This window comes from Aulonocara stuartgranti (genome assembly GCF_965226115.1).
Source record: "Aulonocara stuartgranti genome assembly, chromosome: 7".
NCBI classification, from domain to species: Eukaryota; Metazoa; Chordata; class Actinopteri; order Cichliformes; family Cichlidae; genus Aulonocara; species Aulonocara stuartgranti.
Genome location: NC_138945.1, coordinates 16,666,316 through 16,682,666, shown reverse-complemented (window position 1 = coordinate 16,682,666; position 16,351 = coordinate 16,666,316). Strand labels below are relative to the sequence as shown.

The following is a 16,351-nucleotide window of genomic DNA, read 5'->3' as shown; positions in this document are numbered from 1 at the left end:
GCGAATAGAAAAACTTACAAAACCGCTATTGTAATTTATAAAAGTATATAAAATGAGCTACAGCCGCAAATATGGACGGAAACGGAATTGATTTCATAGCCGGAACTATGTTATGACCTCTAAGGTGTCCCGGGGATGCATTTTGACGTGTACCAAGCGTGAATGTTTTGAGAGGTTTTTCATTTATGTAGGGCTTCTTTCGGTTTTGGGTAAAGTTCAATAATCGGCTGATTAGAACTACAGTCTTCCCGGCTCTCCTGTTTTAAATGTTGTGCTGCATCCGTAAAGAGTCGGCTGACATTGCTTCGTTCAGTCCTCTTCTGTCTAATGTTCCTCCAGTATGGCTCAAGTCTTCTCTGACTCTGAAGAAAAGGCAGCTCGGATAATAAGCAGATATTAAAAATGTCTCTCAGGGGATTGCAGACCTTTAGCAGGATGATTCGGGTGAGACATAATTCCCCCCCCAAAAAAAATCAGTACTGCCAGTGATTAGATATATGAACTCTTATGATTTGATAACCTGGTTTTGGTCCACAGGGGAGGCGTTTATTCGCTGCGGGGCTGCAGTGCTGCAGATGTAGACTAAGCTGTCACGTAAAGAGACATTACAGCCTTCTTCCAGGTAAGTTCTCTTATTGGATTCATTGGTTAGGTGAAGATTCGTGTTATATTTAAGATATATTTTCATATGAAGTGCCTGTCATTGTGTGTGTTTTAGTTTGAGATTGTTAAACTTAATTATTGCTCTGCATTTAAAAACAGTTTGAGACCTTCTTAAATAAATTAAATTATTTTGCAGAATGTGAAAAAAACAACTGGTTCAGAAATCTTGGGTGTATGTTTGTAAAGATATCAATAGAAAGCGAACTAGGCCTTTGCTGTTCTTTCCTGTAATACAACAGTCAGTTGCAGATAAACTAGTCAGTGATAGACTTTAATGTGGCAGCAGTGAAATCCTCATAATTGTGCTTCCTGTTCCTGTCATAGATGATGTCAAATCATTACGGGCTCTCGTCAACCCTGAAGTATCCAGGTGAGTAATTTAATTGCATTCTGCATCTGCATTAAAAAGTACCCGGCAGATTCTGCTGTGTTCTTAGAGTCCCATCAATTCGTGTGTCTACAGAATCCGAAACATCGGCATCATGGCCCACATTGATGCAGGCAAGACGACAACCACAGAGAGGATGCTTTACTACGCCGGTTACACAAGGGCATTGGGAGGTGTGCAGGAAAACAGCATGCAGCAGTGATGCAAATTCTTAATTATCCAAACCTGACTCTGATTCTTTTTTTAAAATGTTTTTTTTAAACAATTTGATTTCATGTCACTGTTGTTTTTAGATGTTGACGATGGGGATACAGTGACAGATTTTATGGCCCAAGAGCGAGAGCGTGGCATCACCATACAGTCAGCAGCAGTAACCTTTGACTGGAAAAGTCATAGAATAAATCTCATAGACACACCAGGTAAGAATAAAGAAATAAGGCAATTTCTTGTAGAAATTTAAAAAATGACTGAATGACTGCGTCACTACAGGACACGTTGACTTCACGCTTGAGGTGGAGCGGGCACTTCGTGTGCTTGATGGGGCTGTGGCGGTGTTTGACGCGTCGGCTGGCGTTGAGGTTATTTCCCCTTTTGCAAACACCTTCTTTTTTTCATTAAAAAATTGGTTTCAGGCTCTGATCATTGTGGGGGGTTTTTTTCCTTTGAAAACGCCAACAGGCTCAGACTCTGACCGTGTGGAGACAAGCAGAGAAGCACCACATCCCCTGTGTTTGTTTCCTCAATAAGATGGACAAGCCTGCAGCGAAGTGAGGGACTCAGTTTAAGTTTTCCCATTTAATGGAAGTTTTGTTTTACTTTTCTGTTGCAGTGTTAAAATAGAGACTCTTTCATTTTGTTTTCTTTCAGCTTGAGTTTCTGCATTGAGAGCATAAGGCAGAAATTGAAAGCCAATCCAGTCCTCTTGCAGGTAGGTCATCAGAAATTTTTAACAGCTCTTTACGTTCCTGAAAAGTTTTTCTGTTTTATTTTGCCAATTTTATTTACACATAGTTTTGAGTGTCCAGCCTCAACTGACATCTACACATCAGCAGCTATATATACATACATACATACATACATACATACATACATACATACATACATACATACATACATACATACATACATACATACATACATACATACATACATTACATTTCACAGTTTAAACACTGCACCAGTGTGCATGTAAGCCTAGGATATTAAATGTGATCCTAAACTTGGCTAGCACAAAAACAGGTTTAAAACAAAATGTACTTACTGGATGAACTGAACAGAGTGTCTTTTAGTACAACAATACAACACAGCAGCGATATTTCAGTCTATAAACCCCTATGTCATAGATTCCTGTTGGCAGTGGAAAGAACTTCACAGGTGTTGTTGACTTGTTAACCAGTCAGAAGCTGATGTGGAAGATGAAATCTATGAGAGATGATGGCAGAGTGTTTGAAGTCAAAGCTCTTGACCGGTCTGATGATCCAGACCTCCTGCAGGTGGTCAGCGATGCAAGGACAGCTTTAATTGAGCAGGTACACGATCAGATTGGAGTAACGTTTTCCAGCATTACTTAAGGTGCCTCCGATTTTTTCTTCCAGTTTACACGTCTTTTCTCAAATCACAGGTCGCTGATCTGGACGATGAGTTTGCAGAACTGTTGCTAACCGATTTTAGCGAGAATTTCGATGCCATTCCCTCTAATAAAGTAAGTCTTGCGAATTGTAGTGCCCCAATATGACCTTTTAAGGTACATCAGTGCTGCTGTTAGTTCTTGTGAATATAGACTTATCAGTGTCGAACACGTCTCCAGCTTCAAGAAGCCGTGCGGCGAGTTACTCTGGCCCGTAAAGGTGTACCGGTCCTCTGTGGGAGCTCTTTGAGAAACAAAGGTGTTCAGCCTCTTTTAGATGCCATCACTGCCTACCTGCCTGCTCCTAATGAACGACACCATGATGTGGTGTAAGTGAACCTTTCATCTTACTGCTAACTTAGACTAGACCTGTTATAACACCAAGTTAAGTATGTTTTTTACCGTTCTTATCATTTTAGATCACATTGCTCTAGTTTAGATCAGATTAGGCTGGAAGGATTGGTTTTTTTTTGGTTTTTTTTTTCAATTTGATATTATTAATTGTAACTGAAACGATTGTTTCTTTATCTGTTGACTAGATTACAACTGAACCTAACTACAGAGAATGCTTGGTGTTGATGCTGTGAATAGCACTGATTATCTCTTCGTCATGGCTTCTGTTAGCTGGTGGGACATATTAGGCAGCAAGTGAACATTTTGCTCTCAGAGTTGATGCGTTAGAAGCAGGAAAAATGGGAGAGCGGACGGCTTTGAGCGAGACTGACAAAGGCAAAATTGTGATGGTTAGACGACTGTGTCAGAGCATCTCCTAAACTGCAGCTCTTGTGGGGTGTTCCCGAGTTGCAGCGGTCAGTAGAAAGGTGAAAGAGAGGTGTCAGAATACACCGTGTGTCCCAGTTTGTTGCATATGGGGATCCGTAATCGCAGACCCGTCAGGTTCTCCATGCTCACCTCTGTCAACCTCTGAAAGGGCCAACAATGGTCATGTTAGCATCAGGAATGGTTGACTTGGCCTCCAAATTCTGAAAATTCAATCGAGCGGCTGTGGGATGTGCTGGACAAACAAGACTGATACACGGAGGCCCTTAAGCCCTGTTCATTATCATCTCACAGGCGGTGGTACAAAGACGACCTGTGTGCACTGGCCTTCAAGGTTCTCCACGACAAGCAGCGCGGCCCTCTGGTGTTTCTCAGGATCTACTCTGGTACTCTGAAACCACAGATGGCGCTCCACAACATCAACAGGAACAGCACGTATGCAGTTTCGAACCTCTGATCTCCACAGCAGCTGCAGTGTAACACACTTTCACAGACGTACTCCATCACAGAGTCATTATTACAACACAGCATGTCCAATCTTGTATATTTGCAGTGAGAGGATGAGCAGGCTGCTGGTGCCATTTGCTGACCAGCATGTAGAAATCCCTTCGATGACAGCGGGAAATATTGCTCTTACTGTGGGACTCAAGCAGGTAGAGCTTCTCTAAATTTCCAATATTTGCTTAAATTAAGATCCCCCCCCCCCCATCAAATGTTCCTTATGGTTTCTCCTTTCATTTAAGACAGTTACAGGAGACACTATTGTGTCATCGAAGGCGTCAGCAGCAGCCGCGGCCCGTCGAGCCCAAAATGACAGCGAGGCGGGAAAGAGGAGCAGAGAGTGTGCCAGCGTGATCCTGTCAGGAGTGGAGGTCCCTGATCCCGTCTTCTTCTGCACCATAGAACCGCCATCTATGTCCAAACAGGCCGGTCAGTTATTTGAGGCGATTATGTGCAAAGTGTGTAGCTGTGCTTCACCAACTGTGCTCACTCACTTATTAATTTTTTTTTTTTTACCATGAAAGATCTTGAAAATGTGCTCAACTGCCTCCAAAGAGAAGACCCCAGTCTCAAAGTCCGAGTTGATCCAGACTCTGGTCAGGTAATGCATCGGATTAGCCGGGACTTTCTTTGTCCAGTGCTAGAATGAGTCACCGAAACCACCTTCGCTCTCCGTTCTCAGACCATTTTATGCGGAATGGGAGAGCTGCACATCGAGATCATCCACGATCGAATCAGAAGAGAGCACGGCATTGAGACTCACCTCGGGCCGCTGCAGGTTGCTTACAGAGAGACAATTCTCCACGAGGCTTCGGCTTCAGGTACAAACACTTTTCACTTGTTACATTTGGAGGAACAGTTTTCGTCAGCTTCGCGCAACAGCCGTCAAATTCTTTTTATGAATTTGGTGCAGACACGCTGGACCGGACAGTAGGGGAGAGAAGACATGTCGTAACAGTGGAGCTGGCTGTCAGGCCTGTGGATGTCGCCTCAGTGGGTGGTTCATGCGAACTGGCTTTCACGGAAGAATTAGAGGGACAGCTTTCAGCAGAAACGAAAGAGGCAGTGGAGAATGGAGTGCACAGCTCATTTCTTCAAGGTAAATGGACCAAACTCATTTTTTCCCTCTTTCAGGGAAACACACAAAGCACTGGAACGTCCCTTATTTTAGTTAAATATTTTTTTAATTATATGCTGTATATTTATTACAATTTCCCCCCCTTAATTGCAATAACTCCTTCATTCAGGGCCACTGCTAGGTTACCCATTGCAGAGTGTGTCTACACTGATGCAGCGTGTTACCATAGAACCTGGGACTTCACCTGCCATGGTGTCTGCCTGCGTGTCTCGCTGCATGCTGAAGGTAAAAGCATTATTGATAAGCTCTAATTGGTTAGTGCTGGAACTATAAGGCTGAGCCGTGGTTCCATTTCTTTGGATGCAGGCCCTGCGGCTCGCGGGCGGACAGGTCCTCGAGCCAGTCATGTCGTTAGAAGTGACTGTCGGCGATGACCACCTCAGCTCGGTGCTGGGAGACTTGGCTCAAAGACGAGGAACGGTCAGAGACATCCAGAGCCGTCATGACAACAAGGTGCTCTTAGCAACCGTGCCCCTGGCTGAGATGATGGTGAGAGGACACTCAAACGTTAACAGATTGCTTTTTTGGAGGGTTTAATTTGCTAGTGAGAATTATTTCTGATTTAAAAATTTGTGTCCACGTAAAGGGTTATTCCACCGTTCTACGAACACTGACATCTGGCAACGCCACATTCTCCCTGGAGCTGGATACCTACGAGGCCATGAACCCTCAGGAGCAGAACACACTCCTCAAAAGACTCTCTGGCCTGCTGTGATCCCAGTTCAGTAATGTGACCAGAAGCCTTCTCAAACAGAGAGATGATTTTTTTCCTCCCCCTCAGACAATAATAATTAGTCTGGATCAAATATTTATTCTGTGAATATCTACAGCTGGTTAACAGAGACAAGAAGTTGTGTATGATGTTCTAAAATAAACGTGAAACCAGTCACTTTAAATCCTTGGTTTTTATTTTGTAAACAACCAGAAAAATCTTCTGAACTTTTAACTTTTTATTGACAATGAATTCTAGAAACATTCATTAAAAAAAGTGCAATCATAACAGTAACACCCTCGACATTAAATGTGATTTAAAAGTTCTGTGGAGCAAATCTAAAAAAAGGACGATGTGTTTCAGAGCTCATCGGTACAGTGATCTAGGAAGTTCAGCATTTTAGTTTCATATAGTTGAAGAATAGTCAAAAGAATATGAATTTCTTCCCTTTCCATTTCATTTGCTGGGTCCGGTCTTCGTTTTCAGACACCCTTGTACTCATGTGGACAGTAGCTGGAAAACAGCGGCTCAGCTGGGATGCCGCGCCTAATGTAGGACAAAATTATTTAGTAGTGGAACAACACCTTAATGCAAAATACCTAAATGAATCTCCTCTTAACAGAAAGGCACCTGCTAACTGATAAAATTAGCAGGTAGATACAAATTAGTGGTACAAAGGCTCCTCTGATACTTACTCTACCATACGGCAGCGGTGCAGCGACAGTCTGTTGAAGGCATCGCCGATGTCGGTCACGTCTTTGGCGCTCCACAGCCGCTCTGCCACAGCACTGGCACGAGGCCTGGAAGTAATAACAAGAAGCAGAAGTTTTGGTTGTCTGGAGTATTCAGGTTAACTCAATGAGGGAGGAAAGCAATCAGCAGTGATCTTAGAGAAGCAATTGTTGCTGCCCATCAATTTGGGAGGGCTTATATGGACATTTTGAAAGTCTCACATCAGAAAAAGACTGAACAAGTATGGGTTTGTTTGGAAGACTTGCCAGGAGAAAGCCTCTCCTCTAAAACATGGCAGCACAGATTAGGATTCGGGGATAATATCCTTTGAACAGATGAGACTAAAACAGAAGTCTTTGGCCAAATTGGTGGAAATCGAACACAGCATTGGCACAAACACCTCGTAACAACTGCCAAGCACAGTGGTGGAGGGGTGATGATTCAGGTTGTACCGAGTCAACCATGAACTCCTCTGAATACTAAAGTATTGTAGAAGCAAATGTGAGATTTCAGAAAATTCAGAAAACCTATAACAGAATGGCTGAAAGAGAAAAAAGTAATGCTGTATTGGCACAGTCAAAGTCCAGACCACGCTCTCGACCTCAAACCTGATTGAAATATACTCCACAGCATTAGATAAATACTTCAAGAGAGCTGTGTTCATGCAAATAGCTCTCAAAGGTTCCTGAAAACCTCAATAAATTGAACATTGTAAACCAGAGGTCTCCAACCTTTTTTGCGCCATGGACCGGTTTATGCCCGACAATATTTTCACGGACCGGCCTTTAAGGTGTCGCGGATAAATACAACAAAATAAAACTAGTACCGGTACCGAAAAAAAGAAGATTTATTCATAACACACGTGAAAAGACCCAGGAAAACAGAGTTAACAATAAAAACGATAACAAAATAACGCTGAAAACCGATAAAAACCCTGAAAACCATACATTTCACACCTGAGCCTCAACTCTCGCGGCCCAGTAGCAAACGACTCACAGACCGGTACCGGTCCGAGGCCCAGGAGTTGGGGACCGCGGTTGTAAACAATAGAGGGCCAAAATTCCTCCACAATGTTGTGAGAGAAAACAATTACTGAAGGATAAAGTGCACCTCGTTTTCTATACACTGCTTCTGCATTTTTGCTTAGTTATTGAATAAAAGAGTGTAATATGTCATGTGTTGTTGAGCTCAGGTAGCATTTACCTCATTTAGAACTGAATAATATGCATATTGTCTGTTAATCACCTATTAAAATGCACCTATATCAGGCTTACCAAAGTCTGGGTGTGAGGTTTGTGGCGTCCACATACTCTCCCCACAAGCAGGCCTCTCCACCAATCACCAGCTTTTTCTGCTCATCAGTTCCTGTTTTAAAATTTAGCATTTGATCGGGTCAGGGAAATTCAACAATGACACATTCGAAAAACTGAAAAGGGACAAGTGATGAATAAAATAATTTAATTATTTAAATTATATATTCTCCCGAATGACAGTAAAATATTAATTTATTGTTCTGCTCGTTACTGAACAGGCTTACACCAATTTACACAGGAGTGACCTTCCTGAAACTTGAGATCTAGGCCAAAAGTTGACTACAGTGTGACCCTGACAACAACAAAGCAATAAAATATTATCACATGAACGTGGTCAAGTTCTGACAGGTTGTAAATATGAATCGGAAATGACCTTAAAAAAAAAAAAAAAAAAAAAAAAAAATATATATATATATATATATATATATATATATATATATATATATATATATATATATATATATATATATATATATATATATATATATATATATATATATATATATATATATATATATATATATGAATCATTAATGCAGACACAAACCCTTAAAGTCCTGTGGGTCGGCCTTGTAAAAACCCTGCCAGTCCTGCCCGTAGGAGATACGGTTCAGGTACCAGGGAGTGGACAGCAGGGTCTGGTACCCTGATGCAGTAACGCTTGCCATCTCATTCTGGTATTGTTCCTGGTTTCCCTTCCAAACGTGGATTAGTGTGTCTGCTTTCAGCTACACAGCACACACATACACAGACATCTCAGTAATGAGAACATAAGAGAAAAGTACGGAGAGGAACTAGGACAAAAGCTTTTTCTAGCTTTATAGAGAACCAGTCATGCACAAATGTACCCAACATTGTTTACTCATGACTTCCTTCTCATTTTTTTCAGTATCATTTCAAATATGCGATTGGTCCCCCATAGTGGTGAAAACAGCAGCACATTAAAAGGAACAACATCTGAAACCACCAACCACAATGCCCCATGTTCAGTCTGTTGGCCTTTTGTCACAACTGTGCAATTTTCAAGTGTACAAGTGTAAGCCTGTTGGAAGTAACAAAAAAATTGAGTTCATATCAATATATATTCAAAATATGACCAATTCTTGTTTAAAACTGACCTTCAAAGTTGAGTGGTTCAACTTTGTAGTACTTCTGCCAATCCTGCCCGTAGCTAATATAATCTAGGTACCATGGAGCAGAGAGGATGGTGGTGTAGCCTGCTGCCGTGACATTGCTCATCTCCTTATCACTTCCGCCACCAATCCACACATGCACTACCGTGTCAGGCTTTAGCTGGAATGGTTACAAATCAAACTCGTGCACTTGAGTTAAATCGTTACATGAAGGTTGACTGTGACTAAAGAAATGATTAGAGGACATGACTGGTGTAACATCGTTTTGCTTTGTTGTCAAGAGTTAGATGAGAATCTCAAGACTAATTTCATGTCTGTCTCTAAGTTAGCATAAAAAGCTAGTAAGCTAAGCTTACTACAAAGTCTTGAAATGGGTAAATTGCTGTTACGGCCTACATCATAAAATCCCAAAGTCTAATAAGCAGACTTTAAATCTTTTAAGCCATTGACTCTCAAACTTTAGTAGCCAGGACCCCATACAGGCAAGACAAGCTTCTTAATGATGCAAATTGAGCTAGTTTGGACTTAGCATCATTTCACAGTATTGATTATTTGAATATTTCTCTATGATTGTCAGCTAGCTAATATTAACAAGCTTCCTGAGAAAAGTGACTAATTTCACGACAGTTTAACACAATTATACAGTACTGTGCAGAAGTCTGGAGTCACCTTTCCTTTCAGGCTCATGAGAAATATATATATGTATCATGGTAACTATAGCCCCAGTAACCGGCTACTAGTGCGAGCCTATAATTTAGCATTTAGACAATTGAGTATTTATCCAACTTTCAGCAAGAAAGTAAAAAAGCATAATTTTTCCAATTAGTCCTTCACTAACTAAATGAAAAACTTCAAATTAAATCAAAGTTAAATTGATGATAAAGCATTCAACATTCAAATTGATTTAGCTAATGTTTCAAGAACTTACCTTAACACCATTGTCAAAGACCTCCTGCCAGATCAGGTAGCCCTTCTTGGTAGAGGTCACAATATCCAAGAGTCTGTTGGATCAAGAAAGCATCAAAGGAAACTTTTTTTTTTTTTCATTTCAACTATTAAATAGCAAACAGAGGTTTGGTGGGAAACACACTTTTGGATGTAGAATGATTCCAGTTTTCTGTAGTCGTCTCCAAAATGTTGCTGCTCCATGAACTTCTGAATGTCTGGGTTGGACTTCCTGCAGGACAAAGCCAGCAGCTAATATCTGTTGCCTGACCTCTGAGGCGAAAAGTAATTTTTCTGACTATGCGTGCACAGTCTCACCAGCATGTGAAGTCCACCTCATCACCTCCCAGGTGAACGTAGCCATCGGGGAACACGGTGCTGATCTCCGTGAAGAACTGAGCCATGAAGTCGTACGTGGTGTTCAGGATGGGATTCACTGGCCCGAAAGAGCCAGAGGGTTTGGACCCAGAGTAACAGGGTGTGAGAAGATCTTTTTGGCCTGATGGGAAATGATAGAGTAAAGATCAAGACATCTTCAAAAACAAAAAAAAATTGTTAAAACTAAAAAGTTGTCTAAAAACCTCACCTTTGCCCCAAGACTGTGTGTGTCCTGGAGTGTCAAACTCCGGTATGACGCGAATGCCTCTTAGACGAGCAAACTCGATTACCATCTTCACATCGGCTGGTGTATACACGTGGGTGTATGGGTGGTAAGCTCCCTGCGAACAGTGGATCACAGCACTCTTAATAAAAAGCACCCTGCTCCTCTCTGGTGAAGTTTAAAACCAACAAACTTTGTACCGACTTGCTCGCTGAGCTGTGGGAAGGTTCGGCTTAAGTAAGGGAAGGACTGATCATCAACAATGTGCCAGTGGAAAACATTGAATTTGTTCATTGCCATTGTTTCCTGTATGAATGAACCAGGAGAGAAAGTAATTTAGAAAGTCTGTTAAATGATTGAAAGGTAAAAAAAATTTTTTTTAATGGTTTTACTCGCACCAAATTGGCCAAAATGACTTTAATGGGAAGGAAGTGCCGAGAGCTGTCCAGTAAGATGCCTCTGTGTTGAAACCTGGGGAAGTCATTGATTATTGCTGCATTGATACTTTTCTGAAAAAGATGCAAAGTTGGGGGACAAAAATTCAATTCAAATCTAGCTCACAAAAAGTTCTTTAAGGATTAACATGGTAGAAACAAAAAACAGAACCAGCCAAATGTCTTCAACTTACAGCTCCATATTCATCTTCAAACACCAACTGGCTAAAGGTTTCCAGGCCTAGAAAAAAATATAGCAATCCAAAATAAACACATGATACAGTTCTTGGAAAACATTACACACCCATAAAACTAAATGTAATCTGAAAACAGCAAAGGATAATATGACCAAAGTTCAACAACAACAAGTCGTGTTGAGGTGTGTCCTGTGTAAAAGCTCTTTGGCATTAACATCAGCACAAAAACTGCACTAGGAACTTCGTGGTCTGGGTTTCCAAGGCTGAGCAGCACCTGTAGGTGGCCCAGTACTTTTGGACAAAGAGTCTATGAAGCTACAACTATAGTTAGCTTAGCATTAAAGCTATAAACAGGAAGCTGTGGCACGTCTACCAATTGGAAGGTTGTGGTTTGATCCCGGCTCCTTCAGCTTACATGTTCCCAGTGTGTTCATAGGATTTTGAGTGTGTGTAGGATGTGTAGGACTTTGGGTGAGTGCAGTAAAAAGCACTTTGAGGGCTCAATTAGAGCAGAAAAGCACCATACAAGTATGAGTCCATTTAGCATTTGCAAACACGGAAGACCTGAGCAGACTATTACTGTACACAAATAAATGAGGTGCAACATGATCATTTATAAGCCTGAGAGCTGCTGGATGACTTTGTTCACCCCGTTTCTAGCTAATCAGGGCCTTGATTTGATAGCTATCATCTCGTCTCTCAGCCAGTAATCGAATAAGGAAATTTCTCAAAAAACAAACAAGATAAACAAAAACTATTCATATGAGCTATTTAATTTAAAAAAAAAAAAGACAAAGAAATCTTTATAGAATTTCTTGTTTTCTTACTACTAAACAGAAAAGGGGAAATAAGAAATTATTTGACAAAGAAAATAAATGCTGTAAATCCTACCGTGCAGAGCTCCCCAGACCTTAGGTGCCTTCAGGACAGCAACTGGCTGATTCACTGTCAGTTCATCTGTAAGAAACCACCACCTGTTTACTGCATATTCAGCGTGTCAAAACTTGGCCGATTGTTGTAGAGGTGTTCAGGTCAGGGTACGGAAATGGTCAAGTCACGGCCTTAAGGAAGGATTTGAACATTTGGTGTAGATTAAGGTTAGGGTTAATTCTAGTATTTGATCTCCAGGTGATCACTAATTCCACTGCAAAGTCTTCAGTGTGACCACGGAAACCAGCCAAAAATGCTCTAGTGCACTGAAATTACCCTGCATTTCCAATGTAAATAAATGTATCATCAATGAAATATTAGTCAGAGCATTCACAGAAAAATGAATGTTATAACTTTCTTTGAATGAAAACAATTTCATTTGTAAATCAAATAAAATGCAAGTTGGTGGTACTAAAGTCAATACTGACGTTTTGTAAGAAGTCACATGTCAAAAATGTAATTAAACTCTGTAATTTAATGAAATTTTAATCTCTTTAAAACGTCACAATATAAACCTGTTTTTTTTCTTCATTTCAGTCTGATTTCTAAATGTACTTCTAAGTTAGGTGTTAAAGTCTAAGAAAACAGGACAGAAACCACAAGCAAGAGTACATAAATATCATGCTCATCATGCAGAGGCAGATAACAGTTTGCAATATTCATTTCTGCATAGTCACAGATGGACGAAGTGTTAAGATCATTTATATACGCTTGTGAAAACGACCTTGTCTACAGGACTACGCAGTCCTGTTAAAAACTACGTACACCCCTTGATTCAGCAGCAGAATGCCTCAAACTATTGTTTGCTTATTGTAGTATTGTACTGTTGTAGTGTTCTCTGTATGACTGGAATAGTCTCTCGTTGGTGTAGAGGCATTTTGGCCCAAAAGCCATGGCTGACAGTTGGTATGAGGTATTTGTGCTGATTAACTGCGTTCGAAATTTGGAGTTGTAAATTATGACCAAACATCACCCCTTGGGCATTGTTCCAGAAGTGTTGTGGTTCATTCTTATGCACATAAAAAAAAAAAAAAAAAACATAAAAAACCTCTCTAAACAACCCATTTGGAGAGGCTGTTTGTAATTGTACTATCATGGATTTTAACCTTTAACATGCTAACTGAGGCCTGTAGTGTCTGAAATGCTTTTGCTCTGACCTTGGGGTGAATTTCCTGGGATGTTAAATGCCCAAACTTGTGCCTTTAGAGAGGTGCCCACAGTGGCCAATGATCAATTAATCAAGCTGGCACCTGGCTGCCACTTAACCTTTTAATTCCTATGGGAGCTGTAAGCGTGTACTTAGTTTTTCCACATGGTTGCATAGTATGAAAATTTGTTTTCAGGTGGCAATAGTTACAATCAAGTTAGGAACACTTCATACATAATCAATATAAAACAGCTGTACAAATTTGCTCCATATTTTCATTCATTTGGTTTCACTTTCATTGCACATCTTTTTCGTTTGGTTTGCTTTGTAAAATCAGAAAGTGGGAAGTACCCTGAAAAGCTGGAACATACATATAATAGAGTAAAAAGTACACAATTTCCCCTCTGTGACGCAAGGCAGTTTAGTAACAGTAGTTACAGCTTGTTACATGGAATAGCTGAGGAAGAGGCGCCTGATTGGATACCGCCGTAAAACATGACATGAACGAGGAAGGGAAGGTACTCACATGACTCGTCAGAAGTCACACTGGGGTATCCGTCACATTCAGAGTCAGGTGATGTGATCCACACCTGCAGCTCGGACAGATCAGAGGGATCTGATCGCCTGTTGTTTTTGCTCCACCACTGCTTTTTAGCGCTGCCGAACATGTACTCATAATACCTGCAGAGAGAGACCGCACGAGGGTGGAAACTGGCCCCTGAACGCAACACGGGCTGCGGTGTTGAGATTTCGCCACATATATAAATAATGTGCAGCGATTTAAATAAATAAATATAAAAACAGCTTATAAACACAGCTGCTCACCTCCTGTATGCGCTCTGTAGGAGACTGCAGCTCGGTCCAGCGGACGATGCTTTGGCATCAACAATCCTGAAGCTGCTACTGGTTAACTTGAATGAAACCTCTGAAATCTGCACTTTCTGCGGCAGAGGCCACAGGGAGCCGTACTTTGACGCCTCGAAAACGGGCTCGGCCTCAACATAGTCGTCGATGTTGTTGTGCTGCAGGCCCTGGCAGAAACTAAGGGCCAGCAATAGCGACACGAACTTCAGCATTACTGTTTTGTTGACAAGTTACAGTCAAGTCACAAGACCTTGCGACAGCAGCACTTTTATTTTGCGAGAGGGGGCGGGACTTCCATGCGGAAGTCAAATTTAACAGAAATTTAAAGAGAAACCACAAACCTGCCTACTCTCTTGAAAAGTACAATGTATCGTATATTTACTCACCCAAATCATCGAGTCGGGTCCAGTATGAATGAAATGTTATTGAAGTAAGCTGATTTACTAATGCTAAACTATTACAAAGTACGCAGAACAATCAGCATGAAGCTTGGTGAGAAAATGATAGCTGTTTGTGTGATTATTCAGAAATGGAAGACATACAAAATGACAATGAATCACCTTTGGTGTGGAGCTCCATGCAAGATCTTGCTTCATGCGGTGAAGATCATCATGAGAAAGGTGGGGGATCAGCCCAAAATTACAAGGGAGGAGTTTGTTAATGATCTGAACAATCACAGAGAACACCATTGGTAACTCAGTAAGGACTGAATGGATGTAATCGATTGAAATCCTGCAGTGATCATATGGTCCCTGTACATGAAGACAGGTGTACAGGCCCATCTTAAGTTTGCCAATGATCATTAAATGATTCAGTGAAGGATTGTGAGGAAACGCTGTGGTCACTCGACCCGCCATGTTTAGAGGAAGAGAAATGCTGAGTATAATCTAAAGAACACCCTTCCCACAGTCAAGCATGGAGGTAGAAGCATCATGCTTTTGGGTTGTTTTTCTAATAAGGATACAGGATGACTTCACCATTCAGCCAGAACACTGAAGCTGGATCACGGATATGTCTTCCAGCACGACGGTGACCCAAAACATGTCATAAAATCAACAAAGGATCGGCTAAAGAAGAAGCACATTGATGTTATCAGTTTAGTTTCCAGAAGATTCTAGTTTATTCTGCCACAATAGGCAGGCCGTCATGGCAGCTGCGTTTTTAATAGTTTCTCTGCTTTTACTTTTGTATTGTGTAAGTCAAAAGCACACTACATTATTGTGACATCAGGTTTCTGACTTGGCCTTTTAACAATATTCCGTTTTTTTCTTTCTTTGACTTAAAAAGAAGGTTTTTTCACACTATGTTTTGGGATAGCACCTAAATGTACAGTATGCTTTGCATCACGAACCTACCTTTCTGTTTAAAAAGAAAGACACCAAACTTTGACCAGTATGTAAATTATACCTTATTATTCTATTATCTAGATTATGTGAATGTGTTTACAGCCTAAAGTGAAGTGTGTGAATTTACATACAACTTGCCATCGGGTATATTTGCTTACTCATTTCTAACTGACGTGCTTGGCCGCTAAAGTTAGTGCTAAACAAGAACAACAGGTTTTACTGTGTATCTTTGACAGCCCACATGACAGGGTAATCTAAAAAACCGTAACATAACTAGCTCTTTGCATGCTTATTCGTCCATTAATTACTTTTAAACACAAGAACCCCAAACTGAAAGAATAATATGCAGATTGGAGCATTTATTTAACTCACAAATGATAAAAATATAGGCAGACACTTTGGGTAAAACAGTATTTGCATTGTCATTTGGTCATTTTAACTCATCACTGATGCTTCCTTTCAACATCTACTAACCACAGTGTTATTCAGCTGTGTGAGGCCAATGTTTTTTTGTTTCTCATGTCATATAAAGTATTTTATGCCATTGGATTGATGGCTTTGCTCCTAAATATGGCACATCATTTTGTTATCTATATATGAATCGACAAATAACAGTATGATCCCTGCTTTAAAGAAATTGGTGTATAGTATTCAGAATACCATTTTACTACAATTAGAATAGACAAATAAATCTACCAAACACCACATGGACTTGATCAATACACTATGTAGTTGAATATCTACCACTTGTAACCACTTGTATAATGGCATACCAATAATTAGAGGTATGCCATCATACAACATAGCATACCACTTTATCTATCCATGAAGCCAGATAGGACACAACAATTAGTTAAACTGCAGTTGTCTTAAAGACATAAACACCATGGATGGCCTCTA

General features: G+C 40.6%; 3 protein-coding genes across 4 annotated transcripts in view; 2 read left to right on the top strand and 1 right to left on the bottom strand.

Annotated features, from left to right (window-relative positions):
* LOC309711816 (uncharacterized protein) overlaps positions 1-2,124 on the top strand; it is a 304,239-nt gene extending 302,115 nt beyond the window's left edge. The window contains exon 4 of the mRNA XM_082542294.1: positions 2,104-2,124. The gene's annotated coding sequence lies outside the window, so the exon portion shown is untranslated. The remainder of the gene's footprint in view (positions 1-2,103) is intronic.
* Positions 14-5,993, top strand: gfm2 (GTP dependent ribosome recycling factor mitochondrial 2). Its single transcript, XM_082541164.1, has 20 exons — positions 14-444; positions 538-622; positions 988-1,033; positions 1,127-1,224; positions 1,345-1,470; positions 1,541-1,629; positions 1,730-1,818; positions 1,919-1,979; positions 2,395-2,580; positions 2,673-2,753; positions 2,859-3,007; positions 3,753-3,893; positions 4,012-4,111; positions 4,202-4,388; positions 4,484-4,560; positions 4,642-4,780; positions 4,873-5,058; positions 5,207-5,322; positions 5,404-5,586; positions 5,684-5,993. The coding sequence occupies exons 1-20, from the start codon at positions 403-405 to the stop codon at positions 5,810-5,812; spliced, it is 2,310 nt and encodes a 769-aa protein (XP_082397290.1). The 5' UTR covers positions 14-402; the 3' UTR covers positions 5,813-5,993.
* Positions 5,984-14,415, bottom strand: hexb (hexosaminidase B (beta polypeptide)). 2 transcript variants are annotated; one of them, XM_082541181.1, is made up of 14 exons: positions 14,067-14,415; positions 13,768-13,922; positions 12,056-12,121; positions 11,162-11,208; positions 10,932-11,042; positions 10,738-10,839; positions 10,519-10,651; positions 10,251-10,431; positions 10,078-10,164; positions 9,916-9,988; positions 8,402-8,582; positions 7,816-7,906; positions 6,505-6,609; positions 5,984-6,355 (listed from the first exon to the last, which is right to left on the bottom strand). In XM_082541181.1, exons 1-14 carry the CDS (start codon positions 14,315-14,317, stop codon positions 6,292-6,294), a joined length of 1,647 nt encoding a protein of 548 aa, XP_082397307.1. In that variant the 5' UTR covers positions 14,318-14,415; the 3' UTR covers positions 5,984-6,291. The 2 variants fall into 2 exon arrangements, with proteins under 2 accessions (XP_082397307.1, XP_082397308.1); XM_082541182.1 differs by lacking the exon at positions 8,402-8,582 and adding an exon at positions 8,973-9,147 and having other exon boundaries at positions 14,067-14,414.
* Between the last annotated feature and the right edge of the window lie 1,936 nt (positions 14,416-16,351).

Coding starts and splice junctions, on each gene's coding strand:
- gfm2 (XM_082541164.1), top strand. CDS start 403: ATGTCTCTCAGGGGATTGCAGACCTTTAGCAGGATGATTCGG. Junction 3,008..3,752: donor GAACGACACCATGATGTGGT/GTAAGTGAACCT, acceptor ATCATCTCACAG/GCGGTGGTACAAAGACGACC. Junction 5,323..5,403: donor TGTCTCGCTGCATGCTGAAG/GTAAAAGCATTA, acceptor CTTTGGATGCAG/GCCCTGCGGCTCGCGGGCGG.
- hexb (XM_082541181.1), bottom strand. CDS start 14,317: ATGCTGAAGTTCGTGTCGCTATTGCTGGCCCTTAGTTTCTGCCAGGGC. Junction 10,652..10,737: donor TCCCACAGCTCAGCGAGCAA/GTCGGTACAAAG, acceptor CACTGTTCGCAG/GGAGCTTACCACCCATACAC. Junction 6,610..7,815: donor AACCTCACACCCAGACTTTG/GTAAGCCTGATA, acceptor TATTACTTCCAG/GCCTCGTGCCAGTGCTGTGG.